The sequence below is a fragment of the Ursus americanus genome, chromosome 32 (genome assembly GCF_024610735.1).
Source record: "Ursus americanus isolate L20-20 chromosome 32, mUrsAme1.1.p, whole genome shotgun sequence".
Lineage (NCBI taxonomy): Eukaryota > Metazoa > Chordata > Mammalia > Carnivora > Ursidae > Ursus > Ursus americanus.
The window spans coordinates 17,061,418-17,082,823 of record NC_142158.1 but is presented as its reverse complement, the minus strand read 5'-3'; the positions used below and the strand labels follow the sequence as shown (position 1 = coordinate 17,082,823).

Genomic DNA, 21,406 nt, shown 5'->3' with positions numbered 1-21,406 from the left:
CCTAACGACTGCGCCACCCAGGCGCCCCTACTTTTTCTTTTTGATAAATATGATTGTTCTACAGTTTGGCAACTGGCAACACTGTTTTTTTTTCTTCCACAGTTTCCCTGACATTCAGTTTTTGGTCTGATTTTACTTTCAAACTTTTCCCTCAGTGAGGATGAGCCCTTACCTTGGTCTCTCCACTCCTGAGTCATGGTCAGATCCCCAAACCACCCCCAGCCAAAGCCAACTCCTCCCCCTGCACCCCCCCTTCCCCACCAATTACCTTTCCAGCCTCTGCATGGTCATGGCCAGCGTTTTGTTCAGCTCCTCGATCATCCTGCAGCCGGAGGGGTGCATGGGGAGGGAGCCGGTGGTGGAGGGGAGGTGCGGGCCGAGACTGCCGTACTGCAGCTGGTGTTGGATCTGGGACGGCAGGACCGTGTGGTGGTGCTGGGCCCCACTCTGCTGGCCACTCTTCTGGGCGGCGTAGGACGCCAGGGAGAGGTCTGGCCCCCCTACAGGCATGCAGATCATGACTTTCTTTGGAGGTAGCGGAGGCGACAGTTTCACTGGCAGACAAGGCAATTTCACGGGGGCGCCAGGATCTGCAGCAAAAGGAGGGCAAGAGGCAGCTGTGAGTTTGGGGGCCCGGGAGGAAACCTAGAACATCACACGTGCGCCCACCCTGGGACTGTGGGCGCTGACGTGGGCCCTGACGTAAAATGCACCAACGGGAGACCCAGCGGGTAAGTGCTACTGAACAAGCACCCGGCAACTCTGCTCCCTCAGGGCCCTCGGGGACCCAGGCATTTGCGATATCTGTCACACAGCTGTCAGGCTAAGTAAGGCTCACCAGCAGCAGGAAGGGGCAACGAACGCAGTGCATTCTTCCATTTATGGAAACCCACGGAACTTCCAAGACACCTTTTCTAGCATATGCCATGATGTCTACAATTTTGCCACTGTCATGTGAAAATACCCTTTCAGCTGGCACTTAATAACAGGCACGGGACTAGAAGCCAGTCCTAGGTTCAAGTCCATGAACAGCGTGTCCCTCCACAAGTGACACCAGTGCTGCTGAGCTTAATGCCCTCATCTGTAATCTGGGCATAATGCTCTATGAGGACTCTGTCACACAGCGGGCTCAGGGGCCCCACGTGGAGGCAAGGCGTCCACGGACTGTGTGCTATGTAGCTTATCTCTTCCTGTCCACACCTGACCTCCATGAGGTCTGGGCTCGGCGGCGGCTGGGCTGGTCGGCCCGCTCTCGTGGCATCCACAGTTGGGCTGTTCAAACTGCAGGGAGGCTCCAACAGGTACTCCTGGGCCTCGGTGGGACTGCACACGGCCAGCACCCCTCGGTTCCAGGACAGTGGCTCGTAGGCTTCCCAGAGATGCTCCAAAATCCGGGGAGCTGCAGGACAGAACAGCCCACGGGCCACCTTTGGGACAACCCTGTAAATTCCTGGAAATGATCGAGCATGGCTGGGGGCAGGGTTGAGTCTTGGGGGCTGCAGGTTGGCCTGGGAGCAGCTCAGCCAGGAAGGGCACGGCGGGGGAGGGAAGGCTGTATGGCACGTGTGTGATGCAGGCAGAACGCTCTCGAATTCACACCACATCAGGAGGACCGCGGGTTTCTGCGTCTTGCTCCTTGAGGCCTTAGACTTTTCTCCGTCTGTCTACTCTGAGTGTGGCCTTCTCCAGTTTAATTTCTCCACAGTTCTACCAAACTGACATCCCGAGGGCACCAATCTGCCATCACACCCTCGTTTAAACCCCACCAATGGCCTAGAAATAAAGCCCACCTTCCTGACGCATCATCCAAGCCTTCCGTACGTAGTCTGCGTGCCGTCTGGCTCCTCTCTATGCCCACACTTCACCCCCTGAACTCTGCTCCGGCTTCCCTATCAAGAACGGCCTCTCCTTTCGTATCTGAAAAGCCTTACATCAAAGTCTCCTACGTCACCTACTGCTTTTCTCCCGTGGATTTTCCTTGTTTGCTGGCCCACAAATTCAGTCTCCAGCATCCCCTAAATCCCACAAGGTGGCCTTTGTCCCACACATTCTCCGCACGGGCTGTCGTGGTCTTCCCTGGTCTTGCCTCAGCAGACCGCTGCTCCTACTTCACAGAGAAACCCAAGGTGCACGGGCGAGGCCTCTCCTTCCCTCTAGAACTTCTGTGCTCCCCAAACTCCCTGATGTTTGCACACCCCTGGGCCCCTGCCATGTTCCCTCCTCAGTTTGGAATATTCCTCTGTTTTGTCTTCCTGGTCAATTCCTCCTCTTCCTTCATAGATCCAACTCAAAAATTACCTCCTCTGAGAAACCTTCCTGGCTCATTACATCACTCCTTCCATGCCACACCCAGCGGACCTACTGAGGGCACGAGGGAGGTCCGTGCCCACAGCAACGGTGCCAACAGTGATGGCAGAAAGAACTCGAGGCGCCCCTTACCCCGTGCCAGATACTAAGGACTTTTCAATTTAATCCTCACAGCGAGCCTGATGCAGAGACATTATCATCTTGCTTTTGCAGATGATGCACTGGACACCGAATGGTGCTTCCTTTTTACACAGCTGTCTCCTCTGCTGGAGAACAAGGACCTCGAATCATGTGTCACTACCCTTAGCGTCTTGTACGGTGCCCACAGCGAGAGGCTCACAACATGTTTAGAGCATGAGCTGACGTTCTGATGCTCTCTGGTGGGATGAATTCGCACCTCCCCCCAGAAATAGATACTCTCCGGGGTGGGGTGGGGGAGGGACAGGAGCATAAAATGGAAAATAATTTGAGGACCATGCAGCTGGGGGGGGTGTGGACACTAAACTGTGGATCCTACAGCTGAGATACAGGGAAGCCTAATCATTCCGGGGGGCTTGACCAGCTTGCCCCCCCACAGCAAAATGCCAACCGGTCGTAACCACAGAGCTCCCTCACGCTCCTCCACGAAGGCTCATCCCGTTTGTCACCATCCCCCACGCACAGGACACAAGGTAACCTAACCACGTTCAGGTGCATGACCAATGGTGCTCGCTCCAAAGTGGCTGAGAGGCAGGAACTCACCCGCTTTGTCCAGTTCCTGCTACTGAAGGGTCTGCTCTCTTGGCTCTTGGAAGCCTTTGCGCCAACCCAGCAAATGCAGTGTGTCTGGAAGTGTCAAGGGTTTCTATCCAAGACTCTTGACCTGTTACTCCTTCCTTTGTATTCCAGCTATCTGTCTAAGGCAGGTAGGCGCTCACTCGCCTGGGCAGGAGGAAGCAGAGCCAGGAGGGCTGCATGGAACCGTGTCCTTGGGAAGGAACAGCGATTACGTGGGGTTCTACCCATTTTGCTAAGCTACACCTTCCGGCACACGCGCGACCACCGTGTTTCCCGCCATCACTTCTGCAGCAAACCTTACTTGGTTTCTTCACTAGGAAAATAGCCAAGGGGACACCAGAGATTCTATCAGAACAGGCAAGGACGTAATGACCAAATTAGTGCACATGGTTACTTTCATTGCTTGAGAAAAGAGATTCTGGGTTGTGGGACCCCTTTCTCTTTTCCTGCCTGCGTCTGCTTTCTGGTTGTTTCACTACACACGGTCATCAATTAAATAGGGGTAGGAAATGAAGAATTACTTAAATAATTTTTTAGCTCAGTAGATTTGGTAAAAAGGGAGGAAATTGGGAAAAAAGGTTAAAATCAGGGGCATTATTGGCTTTCAGTGAATTAGCTCTATAATCCCCATCTTTCTCCAACATGGTAGACAAGGGGGGGGGCCTAGGCAGCCCAGATCTTTAGTAACTCTCAGTGGCTATTTTTATGTCTTTATGATATCTTAATACCAAGTCATTGCTCCTAACAGACCTGGAGCCAGCTATACACGATTTGCCATTCTGAGTTTCTGTCTGTCGCTTTATCTTGGTCCTTCGCTAACTTCTGTGTTCTCTGTCCCCTTGACCACTGCACCAGTCTGGGACCTCCTCTCTTCTTGTAGGGCAGGTAAGAGGTTCCACCCTCTTAATCCATCTGCACCCCGTACCAGACACCTTCCTCCATCACACACCACGCTGGAGGTCCCCTGACAACTTCCTGCCCTGGTCCCTGCTGTGGGCTGTCCAGCCCCGCCCAGCGCCAGCTGCCACCTCCTACCCTACATCTCCGTGGCCACTCCTGGCCTCTCTGGGCAGGCCAGCTTCCCCACGGGGTTTCCCAGTAACCATCCTCTTTCAGGGTCTTTGTCACACCAGCCCCCTGAAACACTCTCTCTGCCCAATAATCAAAATTGCATTCACCATTTAAAGCACAACCGAAGATCCCCCCTTGCAGCCTTTCCTGCTCCTGGTTAAGGCCAGCTGCATTTGGATGGCTCCTCCCACGCGGCCTTCTGCTGTCCCCAGAGGGTGCCCAGAGTGGAGCACAGCGAAGCCCAGACTTCTGCATTCTCGTGGTTCTCAACCCCAGGGGTGCATTAGCTTCAGACTGATGCGGACCCTCCCAGCCCCTCTCAGGGATTCTAGCGGGATGGCCGGGCTGGGGGGGGGTGCCTAGCTTTGTGTCTTTTAGAAGCCATGTTTGAAAACCACTCAACATCATACTCTTGTCCTTTTCTCTGAACAAAACAAAAAAGAGCACAAATTCCTTTTTCTTTTTTCTTAAGTAGACGCCACACCAGCAGAGCCCAGTGATGCGGGGCTTGAACTCTCGACCTTGAGATGAAGCCCGGTGCTGAAATCAAGAGTCAGATGCTCAGCTGACTGAGCCACCCAGGTGTCCCAAGAGCACTAATTCTTAAGCAGAGTTCTTGGACCACCTGCGACAGTCCCCTGATGCTTGCTAGAAGTTTGTATTCCTGGCCTCCACTCTGACCTACTGACTGAGAGTCTTGGGGCCAGGTGTTTGGATTTTAAATGCTTCCCAGGTGCTCACCATATTCAGAGAGGAAGAGGAAAGAATCAGGGAGAATCACTGATTTGGGGGTGCTACCCTGCTTGGAGCACAATGCTGCCCAAGGCGGAGATATGATACATTGGTTTCATCCAGCCCCTGAGTGGTCAGCAGTACGGTCCCCGGGTTCTATTTCTTTTTTTTTTTCTTTTTTTTTTAAGTTATACTTAATCTGCAGTGAGCAGATTAAGTCTTCTGACCTTTTTTTTTTTTAAAGATTTTATTTATTTATTCGATAGAGACAGCCAGCGAGAGAGGGAACACAAGCAGGGGGAGTGGGAGAGGAAGAAGCAGGCTCCCAGCAGAGGAGCCTCATGTGGGGCTCGATCCCAGAACGCCGGGATCACGCCCTGAGCCGAAGGCAGACGCTTAACCGCTGTGCCACCCAGGCGCCCCCCCGGTTCTATTTCTATGCCCCCCACATACAAAAAGTAAAACTGATTTGCAGGAAACCAATTTACTGAAAGCTACACTGTCTAAGATCTATTCACCTCATGACTAGCTCTGCCTAAACCTAACATTTGCAATTAAGGGACTTGTCTTAAAACCAATTTGTTTAATGGCGCCTCCAATTTAATTTTATATTTATAAAAATCACTTATGGATGAGCACTTTGTGGATGAAAAGATTTCTTAGATCCCTGTGGGTGAATTTTTTGTTTTATTTGCTTTAGAATACTTTAAGGACATTTCAGACAAGTTTGCTTAAAGAGCCTTTCTTCAAAATTTTGTTGCAAGCAATAAATACTTAATCAGATGTTTCGCTTTTCCTACCAACTTGATTCAGGGCATTAGATTCCTCGTTTCCTTCGTGCTGATTTTCACATGTCCTATGAGCACTGTATGTATGTATTACACACACAAGGAAACATACACCCAATACTCATTTCTGTTTAATGAGGCACGGACACCTTTGTAACAAGGACAACGGACTGAGATGAATGCATTGGGAATGGACTGCCTGACTCCACCGTTTCTTTGCAAGATGCCAAATTCTTACGGTACTGATTTCAACCAACCCCATCGGGGAGGTGTGGGAGAGGCGGATTTCTAAGCCTCAGTCTCAGAGATTTTGATTCAGTGGGTTTACAACGGGGTCTGGGACTCCGCTTCGTAGAGAAGCTCCCAGATCACTCTGACCTTGGTGGAGACCACACTGAGAAAGTGCCCCAAGTTAGTAACGGATTAAGTGGCACAAGATCATTACCAGAGTTTGTCATACTAAACACAGAAGATAAGCTGTAAAGTCACACAGTTAGTCAGCTCTGTTAGCAATGGCAACTGCTTGATCTCTTTGATGTTCTGTTTTCCAATCTGTGAAATGGGGATGAATTAATATGTCATAGGCCTATTGCACAAATCACGTAAGATAAAGTGCACACACTGCGTGGCACCGTGCCTGGCACTCAGTTAATAAATAGTAGCCTGTTTCTGGTGGCTTCATTCTCATCATCATGGGAATGACGTCCATGGAAGCCGATCCATCCTCCTCCCCAAAGTGAAGGTGCCACCACGAGGCTCTCATGGGCCCCGATTTCCCTTAGTCACAGCATCTCACGTACAGTCGATTTAATCCATTACATTTTTCTTGTTGCCAATTTTTATTCGCAGTAGGTGTAAGTGATGCATTAATCTTATGACACTGGGTGTGGCTGTTCCCCTCCTGTTTGCTAACAAGGAGCTGGGAGCAGTGCATAGTAGGTGCTCAATAAACATCTGGTTTTCTTTCTCACGACGTCTTCAGAGCCGTGGGAAGAGGTAGAACTTAATGACCACTTTCTCCTACCCTAAGGCTCTGCTAATCGAAGTGTGGTCTGAGGGCTGGCAGCAGCAGAAGCTCTTGGGAGCGTGCCAGAAATGCAGAGGCTCAGGGCCCCAGCCCAGGCCTTCTGAATGAGAACGTGCATCTTGACAGATACCCCAGGGAGCCCTGCACCATCGACTCTGAGAAGCTGTCCTCTCAGGGCCACTCCTCCGTGAAGAGGCTGCTCCCTCACGCAGAAGGACAAGTGCCCAGGGCCTCCTGGGGGACATTCAGCTCTCGTGCTTGCTCTCTGAGTGCTGAGCAGGGCCTGTGGGGGGCTGTTCTATTGTAGGCTGAGGATAGAATGGCTGTGAAATCACCACTGGGTTAGATCTCAGAAGAGCTGGGGCTTAATCCCAGTTCCAAGACCAGGAAGCTCTGTCACTTTGCCTGAGTCATTAGCCTTCCTGAGCCTCAGTTTGCTCGGCTGCAGAAAGGGACTATAACCCACTTCATAGGTCTGTTACGAGAAGTAAATGGATTAATGTATACACGGCTTCTCCATGGGGACCAGCAGCTGAAATCCAGTCATTCCAGAGGAATGGGCAGCGTTCTGTGACTCATTCTTCCAAAGGGCACCTTTTTTATAATTTTACAAAGTCCTTGAACAGGTCAGCAGAGGGCCTGAGTATAAAATCCCCCCCGTCTAGTCCTTGATTCCCTGATATGCAAAAGGAGCTCAATAAATGTAGTCTTTACTGATCCTGAAAAAATAATATATTCTCTGCCTCTGCCACAGGTGAGGGTCCGACAAGAGGATGTGGACGCGCTTTGTAATCTGCCGAGCACGGCATCCCTCTGGCCGGTTACTCCCAGGACGCTTGCGGCCCTGTGAGCGTCCCCTAGCCTGATGCTTCCCGTCTGGGGTGGGACTCAAGAAACCAAGACAGTGATCGGGAGGGCGGTGGCTTAGTATGTGGCGGTTCGAAGTAAGGGGGTGAAAAACTGGCTGAAAGTGAATGCAATAATGGGAGAGAGCTTCCAAAGGACGGTCTCGGCAGTCTTCCTTGCTTGCGACAAAGCACTACAGGAAAAGAAAAAGGCAAGGCCATCCGGATTTCAGGGTGCTGTTCTAATGCATGGCACCCTGCACCAGCATTTAGGGCTAGTGGAAAAGAACACAGAACTGGGAATGACAGAAACTAGATTCTCTGATGTTCCAAGGCTTGGGAAAGATAGCTAACATTTTTCGGGAATCAGACTCTTTACCTCTAAAAATCCAGGGAGAAAAAATGTCTCTTTTGCCTCAACAGCACCTCGCTGAATAAAATAGCTTTGCATCTATGGGACGCATAATATTTATGGATTTTTGGAGGACACACTTTACCTCCTGCATCTATAATGATGACAGCAGCTGGTCCTGCAGGGGGTGGGAGGGGGGCACACACATAGCTCTCTGCTTGCTGACTTAGAAATGCATGAGTTCCTCTGCAGCCAGACTGATCGAGATGCAGTATATTCATAAAACTGTCTATGTGGATGGAGTGGAAAAAGCAGAAACACCCCGTTCCAGAGAACAAGGAAAATAAACTGTGAGTGTCACAGAGCCATAAAACCCAAGAAGGCTGTTATTTCCAAACATGACACAGCTCTGGCTTACGACTTCAGACAAGGGAAGGAAAACTCCAGATTACTTCTCTAGTCCGTTCTTGTGTCCCAGGACCACAGTCTCTCACAGAACCAGTCTGGGCTAAAGGAACACACCTCTAGCCTCTCTTCTCTTTTTTTTTACTAGCACCTGTCGTCGAAGCCCATTTCTAACTGCGGATGCATCCGAGTGCTTGTCAATGAAAATAGCACTTAGTGTCTTAATGAACAAAGGTGTTGCAACAATTTCTCAGCCATTTGCCAACCTGGTGTCAGTGGGTTAGAGTCTCTGGTCGCCTTTTATAGATACAGACACTCTACCCAAGAACACAAAGGGCCTCTACGAAGAGTACTTAGAACGTAAACGAGTCTAGAGTCACCAAAGCCCGGATTCCCCCTGGCTGCAAACAAAGGTGCTCACATGACTTCTGTCAATTCCTTCAGACCATCCCAGGGATTCTGAGTTCATGGGTCTGATGCCTGGAAAGGCCACATGTATGACCAACCCCTCGTGGTAAGAGGGATGATGCGGAGGGAAACGGGTAACAAAGAAGTGACCTGTGTTACATGCCCTAAGCCCGGCTCGCTCTCCCCAGCCAGGCCGGCACATGGACACCAACGACCACCTAATGTTTGTGACAAACACATCCTGAGACCTTCCAGAATCCTAAAAGTGAGGGCCACGATAGCACACACGTCACCAGCACCTGACTTTGTTTCTGAGTCACTTTCCACAACGAAACGTTTTGTTTTAAAATTTCCCCCTTCCAAAGACCATCTGGGCAGATGGTAACAAGGAGGGAGGGACATGCCTCACGGGGATGGGGATGCTGGGCAGTGGGTGGGGGTCACAGCTGGGGCACCTGTCCTCTTCATAGGGCATACAACTTGGGTTTTTTGTGTTTTTTTTTGAAGTAAAATTACACATTATTCATTGCCAGAAAACTGCCCTTAAAGAGCCACAACTGTAGGTGTCCCTCTCTCATGACAACAAACACCTGCTGAGATCAGCACTTTGTTAGAGATTACAAATCATTTGCACAAAAGCGCATTACATGGTTTGATTTTGCGGTGATGAGGACGACCGTTGTCGCTCCCACCGAGACCGGGGAGGAGAGCAGCATTCAACTGATCACTGAGCTGTGGAACCTAGCCTTCTGCAGGACAGGCACAAAGGGCAGGGAGAAAGTTCTCGAGATGGACAACAGCAAGAAGCATGGATGCAACAGTGCCCACCGGGAGGACGGCTGTTTGTGACTCTCCGGGAGAAGGCTGGGAGAGTCAGAGCAAAGTCACAAGTCATGATGGGAAGCATGAATGTGCTCATCTGATCTCAGAACACCGGAACTAAGGACAGATCGAGGCTGTCTTTAAGTAGGTAATGCAGAGGGTATAAAATGAAATACTACATTGGAGCGCCTGGGTAGGTCGCTCAGTTGCTTAAACTTCTGCCTTCGGCTCAGGTCATGATGTCTGGGTCCTGGGATCGAGTCCGGCGTCCGGCTCCTTGCTCAGTGGGGAGTCTGTTTCTCCCTTTGCCTCTGCCCGCGCCCCCCGCCCCCTCCCCCCCACTCATGCTCTCTCAAATAAATAAAATCTTAAACAAACTGAGGGTTTTAGAGGGGAGGGGGGATGGGCCAGCCCGGTGATGGGTATTAAGGAGGACATGTATCGCATGGAGCACTGGGTGTTATACACAGTGAGTCATGGAACACTACATCAAAAACTAATGATGTACTACTGTACGGTGACTAACATAATGTAGTAAAAAAAATAAAATACTACATAGATCTTATGGAGCTATCAAGAGGTAGAACATTCAGGGTGAAGGTATGAGTAAGTTCAAGCCAGAGCCTTAGATATTATAAAGGGGAAAAAAGGATGGTTGCAATTCATCTCCAACCCTGCACCTACCTGACGCACGATACTTACTCATGGTTGGAGGACACACTCCTATCCCTTGCACTTACAGTGATGGAGGCGGCTGGTCTAGCCACCTGCACCTGCTGGACTACAAGGGCATCGCCATTTCCCAACATTCCCAGCGCACTCCCTGACACCTCGGTCTGGACCACAAGTCTGACTGATGCAGGACTCTTAGGTTCTATGTGCTAGTCTGATAAGGGGCTGCTTTTCCATCTGGGGATCGGGGCTCCTTCAAGCTCTACAGAAGCACGAGGATCAGATTTGGTCTATGGCACAACTTGGAGCCTATGAACAAGTATCCTGCTATGAACTCGTGGGCAAACGATCACCCAGCTCCTCCTTCAATGCCACCGCCCCAGGAGGTCCTCTCACAAGCCCTCCTGCTCTGGGGCTGCTCGGCGCTCGCTGAGGACACAGCGGGGACCACGGCCAACTTCGTCCCCGCTCTCGGGAAACTGACCCCGGGACACTGACACGATGTCCAAGAGAAGAACCAAGGGCAGCAGCTTGGTGCCCTTTGCAATTTCCCATTGACAACGGCCATGCACCCCAGTTTCCTTTATATTTCCAGATGTGCATCCAGCCCCCGATATTATTGTCCATCGAACCCACAAGAGCCTCAAGGAGACAAGCTGGGTTGAAATCAAGCAACTGCTGCTAAATGTCCATAAAACACACCTGCTTCCTCCTCTAAAGTTAAATCCTTCGTCATGGCATTCGAGGCTTTCTACAGTGTCCCTTCAACCCACTTCTGGCCTGACCTTTGGTTACCTCCCTCCACGAATCCAGCACCCCTGCCAAGCTGGGCTGCTCTCTAGTTCTTTTTTTTTTTTTTTAAGATTTTATTTATTTATTTGACAGAGAGAGAGAGAGACAGCCAGGGAGAGTGGGGACACAAGCAGGGGGAGTGGGAGAGGAAGAAGCAGGCTCCCAGCGGAGGAGCCTGATGTGGGGCTCGATCCCAGGACTCTGGGATCATGCCCTGAGCCGAAGGCAGACGCTTAGCGACTGAGCCACCCAGGTGCCCCGTTCTCTAGTTCTTGAACTTACTGTGCCTCGTACTCAGAATTCTGCCTCCCATGTCACAACAGCCTCCTTTCCCCTCTGTGACCTTCAAAATGTGACTCATCTTTAAGTTTTAAACACATCCTCCTTTATGAGGCTTTTTCTGATTCTTTCAAAAGGATTAGGTCTCCTGCTGTTTATATTTCTTGAGAACCGTGTTTATACATCTTCATACGAAGCACTTTCTGTAGCTTATAACTGCCTTCGACCCCTACAGCTGGCGAGGCAACACTTCTTATAAATTCCGTCAAGGCTGGCGGAGCACCTTGCACAGGGTGGGCCGTCAAAACATCAGTGCCATCCAGCCTTACCAAGCAAGGAAATCCAATCCCACGCTACAGCATGGACGGGCCTTGAGGGCATTAGCAAAGCGAAGCAAGCGTCTGCTAAAAAGACGAACACTACGGGATTCCCCTTATCGGAGGTGCCTCAAATCCTAGAAACAAGAAGTAAAGTGGTGGTTGTCAGGGGCCACGGCAGGAGGAAAGGAAAAGGGGAGTCGTTTAATAGGTACAGAGTTTGACTTTTGCAAGACGACAAAGTCCTGGAAATCCTGTTGTACAAAACGTGAATCTAGTTAACGTTACTGAATTGCACACTTACGACCTGTGATACGTTATGTTTTTACCAATATAATAAAAAGTGCCAAGTGAATTCCATTTCCATCCTAACAGTGCCACCAAAAAAGAAAGGTATTTTGCCATCATCATCACACTGGTCACAGAGGTGACAGCGGAGCGCACCCGTCATAAACTTTTAATAGAAAGTCCTCCCGTGCACCAAGAAAGAATTTCTGCATTTTAAGAAAGGGAAATCAGGACTGGAAAAATACAGAAAACTGGGGATAAAGAGCAAATTCGGGTATATTTCCCATTCCTTCAAGGTATTGGCTACCCAGAGACTATGAACCTTAAACCTCTTTCTGAGGCTTTGGGGTTACAGTTCATGTTTTCCTCTTAAAGGCAGAAACGAGCTCCAAGGTCACCGTGGTCCACTTACCAGTTTTCCTGCAGTTTCAGAGTAGAATGCAAGGATAGAGGCAAAAGGAGATGATTTTGTAGGATTGGAGAGGAGGATGCAGGAGGAGAACAAGGCAAGTGGGGAGGGAAACTGGAGAGAAATGGGGACACACAGTAGCGAGCCAGAGAGGAACAACAAAATCACAGATCCGAATGTGACTACAGAAGAGTCCGCCGTGGATGTGTCCACAAAACTCGAGAGACAGCATAAACAGGAATGTTGGTTTTGGTGTGACGAGCTCTGGGTAGAAGATTCTCATTAGACATGTGAGGCTGAGAAGTACCAGAGGGCACGGATGCCATTTGCCAGGTAAGTCTGCAGCTGTAAAAACTCTGGAATGTTGAAACTAGCCATCGACCATCACAAGTTCCTTGTATTTCAGGGTCTAAAGACAAAGAAACCCTGGGCAGGTTCACATTAGCAGAAGGGCTTATTTTTAAAGGATCAGCAACACTTCCTTTTCTTTTTGTCCTTTCTTTTAAGGATTTATTTATTTATTTGAGAGAGAGAGAGAAAGAGAAGAGGGAGAGCAAGCGGGAGAGGGGCAAAGGGAGAGTTAGAGAATCTCAAGCAGGCTCCACACTGACTCGGGATCTCACACCCCTGAGATCATGACCTGAGCCCAAGTCAAGAGCTGGACGCTTAACTGACTGAGCTACCCAGGCGCCCCAATACTTCCTTTTCTTTGCTGAACTGCAAGTCTCTAATTGTGGCCAAGTGCTTCCCATGTGATTTGGCCTGTTCTTGATTCTTACAGGCTATTTCTGGCATGTTCTTCCAAACCCAACCCAAATGCATTCAAGTCCTCCTCTCTATAATCAAGTACCTTGAGAATATTACTTATTTTTGAAAGACTGGATACATTTTGTCTTTGAGTTATGCAAATAAAGAAGCCAATTTCCTTTCTTTAAAAATTTAATTAATCAATCAATTTATTTATTTTTAGGGGGGAGGAGAAAGAGCGCAAGCAGTCGTGGGGGGTGTTAGAGGACCACAGGGGGAGAGAGACTCTTAAGCAGGCTCCACGCTCAGCACAGAGCCCAGCATGGGGCTTAATCTCATGACCCTGGAGTCCTGACCTGAGCTGAAATCAAGAGTTGGATGCTTAACCAAGTGAGCCACCCAAGCACCCAAGAAGTCAATTTTCTTAAACAGACTGAAACACACAAGACCAAAAAAACAAAAACAAAAAACCAAACCGAAGAAAGCTCATATTCCATTGTTTTGAATTTTAAGAATAGGCATCTTAGTGAGGAGAGTAGAAACTAATGGTTATGAGTAAGAACTCTGGAGAAAACCAAAGTAGGTCCATCTCTGGCACTTATTAGCTATGTAACCACGACTGAGTTATTTAACTTATCCGAATTTCCTTTTCCTCCTCTAGGAAAAAGAGAGAATAATGAAAATAGTATCGACTATTAGGATCGACTAGGACTAACGATATGCTGTAAAGTTCTCAAAAAAATGGCAGCTGCCATTATCCCCCAAGTGTGAATGTCAGACTGTGAAGTCCAGCTCTCGTAGGAGTTGATTATCCACCATTCAAATAGCACCTGTGGGGTACCTAATCACAGGTACCGTATGCGGAGGCATGGATTATTCATGTAGTGTGTCATACCGGACTCTTGGAGACAGGATGGCTGGAGAGGTGATTAACAAAGACTTTGAAAGATAGGAGACAGTGGGTTTTTTTTTTTTTTTCCACTTCAATCAACACTTTTCCTCTGGGGTCCACCATCATCCCAAGAAAGATGCACTTTGAGAATCATTCACCTCAGTTCATACGCATTATGCAACCAGCTCTGCTATGCACCATACTTCCAGAACCGATGCTCCCCCATCACGTGAAATTGTGTATGTTGCTGTTGGAGAACAGGATGATGACAAGAGCAGAAGAAAGACTGTTTGGGAGAGCTAGTAGGCTTCTCACTACTTGCTGGCCAACAGAGAAAATTAGTGAGACAGTCTCCAAGTTCATAACGGTCTTCCTGATAAAGTGGAAGCACATGCCACAGCAGATAATTCTGCTTGTCTTTGCCTGAGCCTATACTTGGAAGTGGCCCCAGGTCAGGCTCACCTTCCTCTAGTATCTTACAGGACCATTAACCAATGTCACTCTATTAATCATGCTGGGTGTCTTTCAAACTGTCCTGTGTTTCCTTTCAAAAATGTCAACAGGACAACCGACAGTGAGAGAGAACATGCTACAACTTATAAGTCTCGATTTAGAGTTCTAGAATTCTTGGTTTATTAATTTCTTCTGACAGAGCCCAGATGTCTCTAGAGTAATTAGTAACAGAACAGGGTTAATGTAGCTGCCTCATGGTGATGCAGATTCATGATGACTGATTGTTCACCTACAAAAATTAAGCATGTCTAATTGAGTTTAAACCCAAAAGGACAGCACCAGGCTTGCAGCCCACAGATATCTCCACCTGTCTTGTCTTCCTCCTATTTCGGAGGCTACCAGATACAGCTCGGGAAGGACTGTTAGCTCTAATGTATCTTTATCCATTCAATCCATGCTACATAGAGGTAAGGTTTATAGAGAGTAGAGAAGTCCACTCTCCTTGGACAAGGGTGGGGAAGCCAGAGATTGGGCTCATTCAGATATCCTCAGTCTCGCATATATCAAGAATCCTGCAGATACCAGGCCACCCACGTTCACGGCTCATAGCTGAAGCTGGGAATGAATGAAGTGCGCCTTCATTAATTAGAGAACTAGATAAATGAGAGGCTCTTGTTGGCTAAGAAAGTGTCAATTCTTTGAAAATGGCTTTTCTATTGTTCTGTTCTCTCTCCTCCTGCTGTGATCAGCCAGATGCTTGTGAGCTCGTATTTCAGACACAGGAGTCGCTTCCTCCATAGTCTCCCTGGTTCAGATTATTCAATTTAATTCAACTAGTGATTCTGGAGAATGAGGCATAGGGCTGGCCTTTCTAGGCCGTCCACTTTCTCTTCCTGTTCATTCTCCACAGTGACCCAGGAAAACTTTCGAAAGGCTGGTTTTCATCACATCATCCTCTGCTCAAAAACCTCCAAAGGCTCTCCGATGCCATGAAAACGGAGTCTAAATCCCCACAGAACCCTTTCTCAACTCATCCTGAGATGCACCCTCTGCCCCAGCTCCGCCACCTCGTCACCGACCCAAACCAATGCCATCTCTGGGCCTCTGAGCAGGGCCTTCTCTCCTGGAATGTTCTCCCCTCGTTCTCCATAAATGCCCTTTATGCTTGAAGGGTCAGCTCAAGCTTCAGCCCTTCCACGCCCTTTCATCAGACTGCACGGACCTCCAAGTGATATTCAGACAGTATCCTGGCACTCTATTACGTGTATATATAATATAGATAACATACAAAATATATATATGTGAAATTTACATATTAAACCGTCCTTTATTTGCACCCGCTTTGATACCCAGCACATGTGTGATGAATAAACATGAACTACGTACAAGAGTTTACTTTGCAATATTTACTCTTCAGGGAAATTTGGCATCAAAGCCTTCCAAAGCCTATAGCTCTTCAAAGGTATATAATTGATTTCTAGAAAGAGAATAAGCAACTCTAATTCTAGAATGAAATTGGGAGAAATTCCGATGCTCGTGAAGCAATGATGCCCCTGAGGATGTTGGCTGCGGATTTTCACAACAGAAGATGGGAGAGTCCACAAGGGGCCAAATACTTAAGTCCGACTTCGCCCCCGGGCAGCTAACAAAAGTGTGGCGGGGAGTATTTACGAACACGAGAACCAGTTCACAAGATACCAATGCGGGCAAAAAGCCGCTGGCATATAGCAGGCATTTGACTTTTATTAGGCAGACAGACAAATGGACAGCGGTTATCTCCTAGAGGGAAGTTTATGAGAGCATTCTCTCCTTGTGGTTTGTCTACGCATTTACAGTTTGGGGCCCTGGACTGACGCGTTATTAATACGTTGAATGGTTCCTTTAGAAGGAAATGTGCTCTTTTGAACCACAAGCATCTGGCTTGGATGGACACACACGTCGCTAGAGTAGTTTGACTCAATCTTGTGTTTAAGCTGGACTCGAATAAAACTCAGCACCATGTGGGAGACACCCTTCTATCGCAGAGACAACGTTCCCTGGACAAGGAATTAGGAAGCGTGGGGTCCAAGCGTGCCTCCACTGCACTGTTCCTGCTAGCCCTGCTGAAGGCACTCGTTTTTCTTAAACTTCAGTTTTCTACTATAAAAGAGGTGAATATTCTGCCCCACCTCCATCCTCGTCACATCTCACAAAAATGCACAGATATCAATTAGCAACTATTTACGAAAATACCAAACGCACAATGAAAAGGCAGCCGAACAGGTGAAACTACTCTTAAGGCTGGAGAAACAACCCCCCTGAAATCTTTACTCTTTAATTAAACCACAAGGTTAAATCAGAAAGTTGTGTCTGATTCATGTGTGGTGGAGTACAATTTCAGTAGATGCCCAATTCAATAGCTAGCGGTGCGTGCGTTCACTAATGCTTTAAACATGAAAACCTAAATATCATTTTAGAACAAAACTTCCTCTTCTTTTAAAAGTATTTCCCACAATACTCTGCAGACTGTCTCTACTTTTTTTTTTTTTAACAGAACAAACAGCACAGACATGAATTTTAATAGAGGAAATATGCCAGGCTTCAGATCAATAATTTAAAGACAAAAACTTTAAGAGCTTTGGCAAACTCATTATGAAGGGAACAAGGTACTACTCTTCATCTTTGCAAAGATTTTGACATTGAATCTAATTCAGCTCGATGGGCAAATAATCGTGAGTCAGCCACATAAATACCAATGTACATATTTACAGATACACATGACAAAGGCTCTTGGCATATGGCTGGCAGGTGCATGTTGAATGCTTCTTGACAAAAACACACAAACCCAGGTCACGACTGCGTGTACCAAGACGCACATGGAAACACCCAAATGTCCCACAGAGCAACCTCACCGGAGAGGTGCAACGGGCCTCAGATAAAAAGAAAAAGAGCAAGAGATCATCCCTTGAAGGGAAGGCAGGGCTGCACGCCCCCAGAAGACGTCTTGACTCACCTGTTAAGTGGTTGGCAATCCTGGCAGTGGGTTTGGGAGGCAGGGCGGGGGGTTGCTTGAGAAGGGACAGCTGCTTCACTGGGGTCTCCTCATGGTCTCCAGAGAAAGCAGCAGGTTTTTTGGGGGGCAGTAGCAGGACTGGTTTGGCTGAAGGATCTTGGGACAGGAGGACTCCAGACTCACTGGCAGAGGGACTCTCTTCAGACACTGAGGGGACAACCACACGACACACAGGAGACATTACACAAACGCAGTGCGGGGGGGCCGGCGGGAGCACACAGGATGGGGGTGTGGGTTAGCAACACAGCAGAGCACTGACGGTTGCAGGTCGCCATGTATGTGGGGGAGAGTGACAGGCCACTAGAAATCCAATAAAGCGGGTGGTGGGGGGGTGGGTGGAGGGGCACATCAGGGAGGCTGAGACAGTAAGGGAGGGGGGAGGGGCAAGAGGGAGGAAAAAGGAAGAGGACATTTTCTGCAAACTCTCCCAAGCTTCCCGTCAATCTTGGCATTTGTACTACACCTCCTGTGAGCTCTCTAAAACGTGACTCATGGGACCACGGCAACAACCCACAGCCGGCAGGTGCAGCGGGCCGGGGACAAAGAGCCCCATCTGAACCGAACCAGCACCAAATGCTGGCATCTTCCTTGGGCCTGTTTGCCCTTTGTTGAGAGGAAGACAGGAGATTCCGGGGTCTTGTTTTTGCCCACTGGGTCTCCCCGGGTCTGGGACATGAAGTCACGGAAGGAGCCCTAGAGGCTGACACCAGGCCGGGAACCCTCACGTGCCTGGAGTGGCTGCTGCTCCAGGTTCTGGAGCCAGCCAAGCCAGGCAGCGGCCGCCAGCAGGCACCTTGCAGGCTTAGGGGCTCCTATAAACCTTGACCAGACAAAGGATGCAACAAGACAATGTCTTTCTGTCTCCCAGCTTCCTCTCTCCTCTCACTTGCTGGAATGATGATTTTCTGTTTGATTTCCCCTATTTCTCTTTGTTCCGCAGTTGGTCTGACTCCTCCTTTCATCCATGAAACCCCGACTGGCTCAAGTTAAGAGCCGTCCTGGGGCAGGGAGGGATGGGGGTGCTGCCTGGCCAACAAGACTGAAGCTCTGAGTTCACTGGGATGACAGATCTCCCTCTAACGGTCAAATCTGTGTAATTCCAGCATCACAAGGAAGGTTGGATGAGAAACACAATACACTTGCTTTAGCTGGAAAAATCTTCTCAGCCAGGCAGCTGCATAGCCTCCTTCCTCTCATCGCTGCTATGATAGGAATGAGTGTACTGACTCTCCCCTGACCTCTTCTTCCTCCCTAATCTGGGTAGCAGTGAACCCTGTAGCTTCAAAGCCCTTGCAAATAACCCTCATGAGCTCTTGGTTCTCCCCCCTCCCAAGGGACACCATGACCATCAGTGTCGGACACACTGACAGGGCAATGCTCACCAGGTCCCAAAGCGCAGCATGGAATTGACTCAAACACCAGCTCTCCCGTCTTCGCACCTGAGCTCTGCTGCTGCGGACTTTGCATATGGTGTGGAAAAGGGACATGGCCTTTCTCCCCGGGCTCTGGAGACTCCAGAGTTCCCTTTCTCCCCAGGCTTGCCTCTTGCCAAAAAGATCACTCCTCACTGGCTGCTGGGAGGACCCTACCTTCTGAGGGAGTAATACTGACCATCCAGAGGGCTTTGGACCAAAGAAGTAGTGACAGGCCAGTGGTACCAAACACCATCTGTCAGCAGCATACAAGTTAACCTTAACCGGTAAACTGTATACAATTTAAGAGCCAATTAACACACTGATTGTATACAGTAAACGGATACAATTTGCTAAATTGACAACAACCATTTGCTGGTATACCGAGACTGGGCTTAAAGGCCGTGCCAGGGTTGTACAAACACGTGAATCAGATAGGTATCGTGTAGAAGAAGTGTAGGATTCCTTGGCTGGACCTTAAGAGAAAAGAGTGCTAGAAAAAAAACCAATGACATTTTAAATACCCAATAGTACAAAAACAGGGCATGTCTTCTTTAAAGACATTAAGATTACAAAAAATGTTCTTGAAAAACTACAGAACAGTAAGTATAAGTATGTACTGATTGGGCAGTTTTGTCCCCATTTCCAGGAGATTCTTAGGCTCGGGGTGGTGCAAAACAGAACTCCAAGTCCAGCCAGGCTACAGGTCCCGAATGCCACATGCAGCTCGACCAGGGGCATTACCTGTTCCGTCCATGATGTCTGAAGGCTGGAGCACCTCGTATGAGCAGGGATCCCTGGGCATGGGGACCGGCTCCATTTCGGACAGGGCAGGCAGAGACAGCTGGCTGGAGCTCAGGGACTGTCCGTTTTCCAGCGAATCATCTTCATTCGATATGGAGAGCTCCCCATCTGTGGGAGCAAGAAGGAGATGGCGGAGTTAGACAATGCCCGCCATCCAGGGAAGGGTGACATTTATCATTGGCGAACTGAATCTAAATGTTTTTGAACAATCTTTATCAAGGTCAGTCTGTAAAATCTACACTTGTTCTTTTGCTTTTCAGACACTTATTTTATTTTTAGACACATGGCATCTGACCACGAGGGCAGCAATTTCTAGCGACCTCTAGAAAATTGCCCGTTTGCTCTCCATCTTTCTAACCATAACCACCATATTTTGTATGCATTTTTTTAATGAAAGTGAATTAAAATGAACTTTTCTTCCTAATTTTTGAAAACCTGGAAGAACAGACGAGGCCTCAGAGACTGAAAAACCAGGATTAGAAATGCCTACTTTAGGGAGCCAAGGGCTTCATGCCGCTCAACAAACACTAGAAGTATGGTTCTCTAAGGCCCTAGGAAAAATTCATCCTCTTTTCTCTTTACTTCTGCCAGCATCCAATTTCTCCAGGCAGATAAGTGTTTAGGAGCTCAAAGGTCCCCCAGGCTCCCCTCCTGACAACAGGGACCGCTCCTCACTGGCTATTGGGAGGGTCCCACCTTCTGAGGGATTGAGTACTGAGGGCCTACTCAGAGGGCTTCAGACCACAGCTGAGGCTGCAGCGTCCCCAGGATGATGGAAAGTGCCAGAATTCTCCTAGTGTCCACCAGTGATCACGCCTTGGGCGGGGGGGGGGCAGACTTTGATCTTCCTTACAGCTCCTCAAAGCAAGGGGCAGGCAGCTAGTTAACACCACGGGAGAGGATCAAAGGCTCCCACACAATGGCTATTTGTCAAATCGAAATTCTCCCAGTGTGATTTCATCCTAGCCCAGGGGAGTCCTAAATAACGAGGCATTAAAGTCAAATTAATTTTTAAAGAGTACGGAAAGCTGTTCCAGTAAGATGAATAAACATCCAGATGAAAGACTCCTAAGTTATGCTTAGTCAGAAACACAGAAGCTAGCAAAGCAATTACCTGCCTTAAAACTGGAAGAAAGAGGATTTACTTGTAGAAATGAAACAGTGAGATGACTCAAGGTGGATCTTGTATAAATAATCCTTTTCTTGTGCGATGCTCCTCCGAAGGCTTTAATGTTATACCCAGCAATGCGTGCTGGTAAAAGGGTGCTCCACCAGCGCCCCCCCCCCCATTAGAACCAGCCCGCTGAAACGGTCAACAGCGTCATCTACAAACCAACAGGCTTTAGACAGCATATGGTTCAAGGTCATAGGCTATTTGACCGGAACCTTGTATAAACATATAAGAAAAAGTAGAATAGATACCAAAAAATCATCAGAGGCAGATGACAGAAAGCACTGACACACTTGAAGATTGTGATTTTCTCCCCATTTTTTTCATTGGGCCTTTCTGTATGCCCGGAACGGCGCGGTAGTTAGTGCAGCTGTAATTAACACGACCACTACTCCTCGTTGATAAGAAGAGCAGTGTGGACTCTCAGTACACAGCTGAACCGAGAGTGTTCGGGAGAGAAGGGCCACGGGGGTGCGTTCCCGCGTTGCCGCCCCATTGGGGACGGTCCCCAGTCCCCACCGATGCCGTGGCAAGTAGCACGGCTTCGTGTTCCCAGTTCGTGGAATGATATCGTCGCTGCCACT

The 21,406-nt window shown here is 48.7% G+C and overlaps 1 protein-coding gene across 10 annotated transcripts in view; it reads right to left on the bottom strand.

The window, feature by feature from the left end:
- Window positions 1–21,406, bottom strand: part of PHACTR1 (phosphatase and actin regulator 1) — a 528,218-nt gene that overhangs the window by 66,442 nt on the left and 440,370 nt on the right. For 8 of the 10 annotated variants that reach the window (XM_087858043.1, XM_045811543.2, XM_045811546.2 and 5 more), the window contains 3 exons: window positions 19,592–19,759; window positions 17,376–17,582; window positions 269–590 (listed from right to left, as the gene is read on the bottom strand). In XM_087858043.1, the coding sequence (XP_087714169.1) occupies window positions 269–590; window positions 17,376–17,582; window positions 19,592–19,759 (697 nt within the window). The remainder of the gene's footprint in view (window positions 1–268; window positions 591–17,375; window positions 17,583–19,591; window positions 19,760–21,406) is intronic. The other 2 variants (XM_087858044.1, XM_045811547.2) reach the window with 1 other exon arrangement.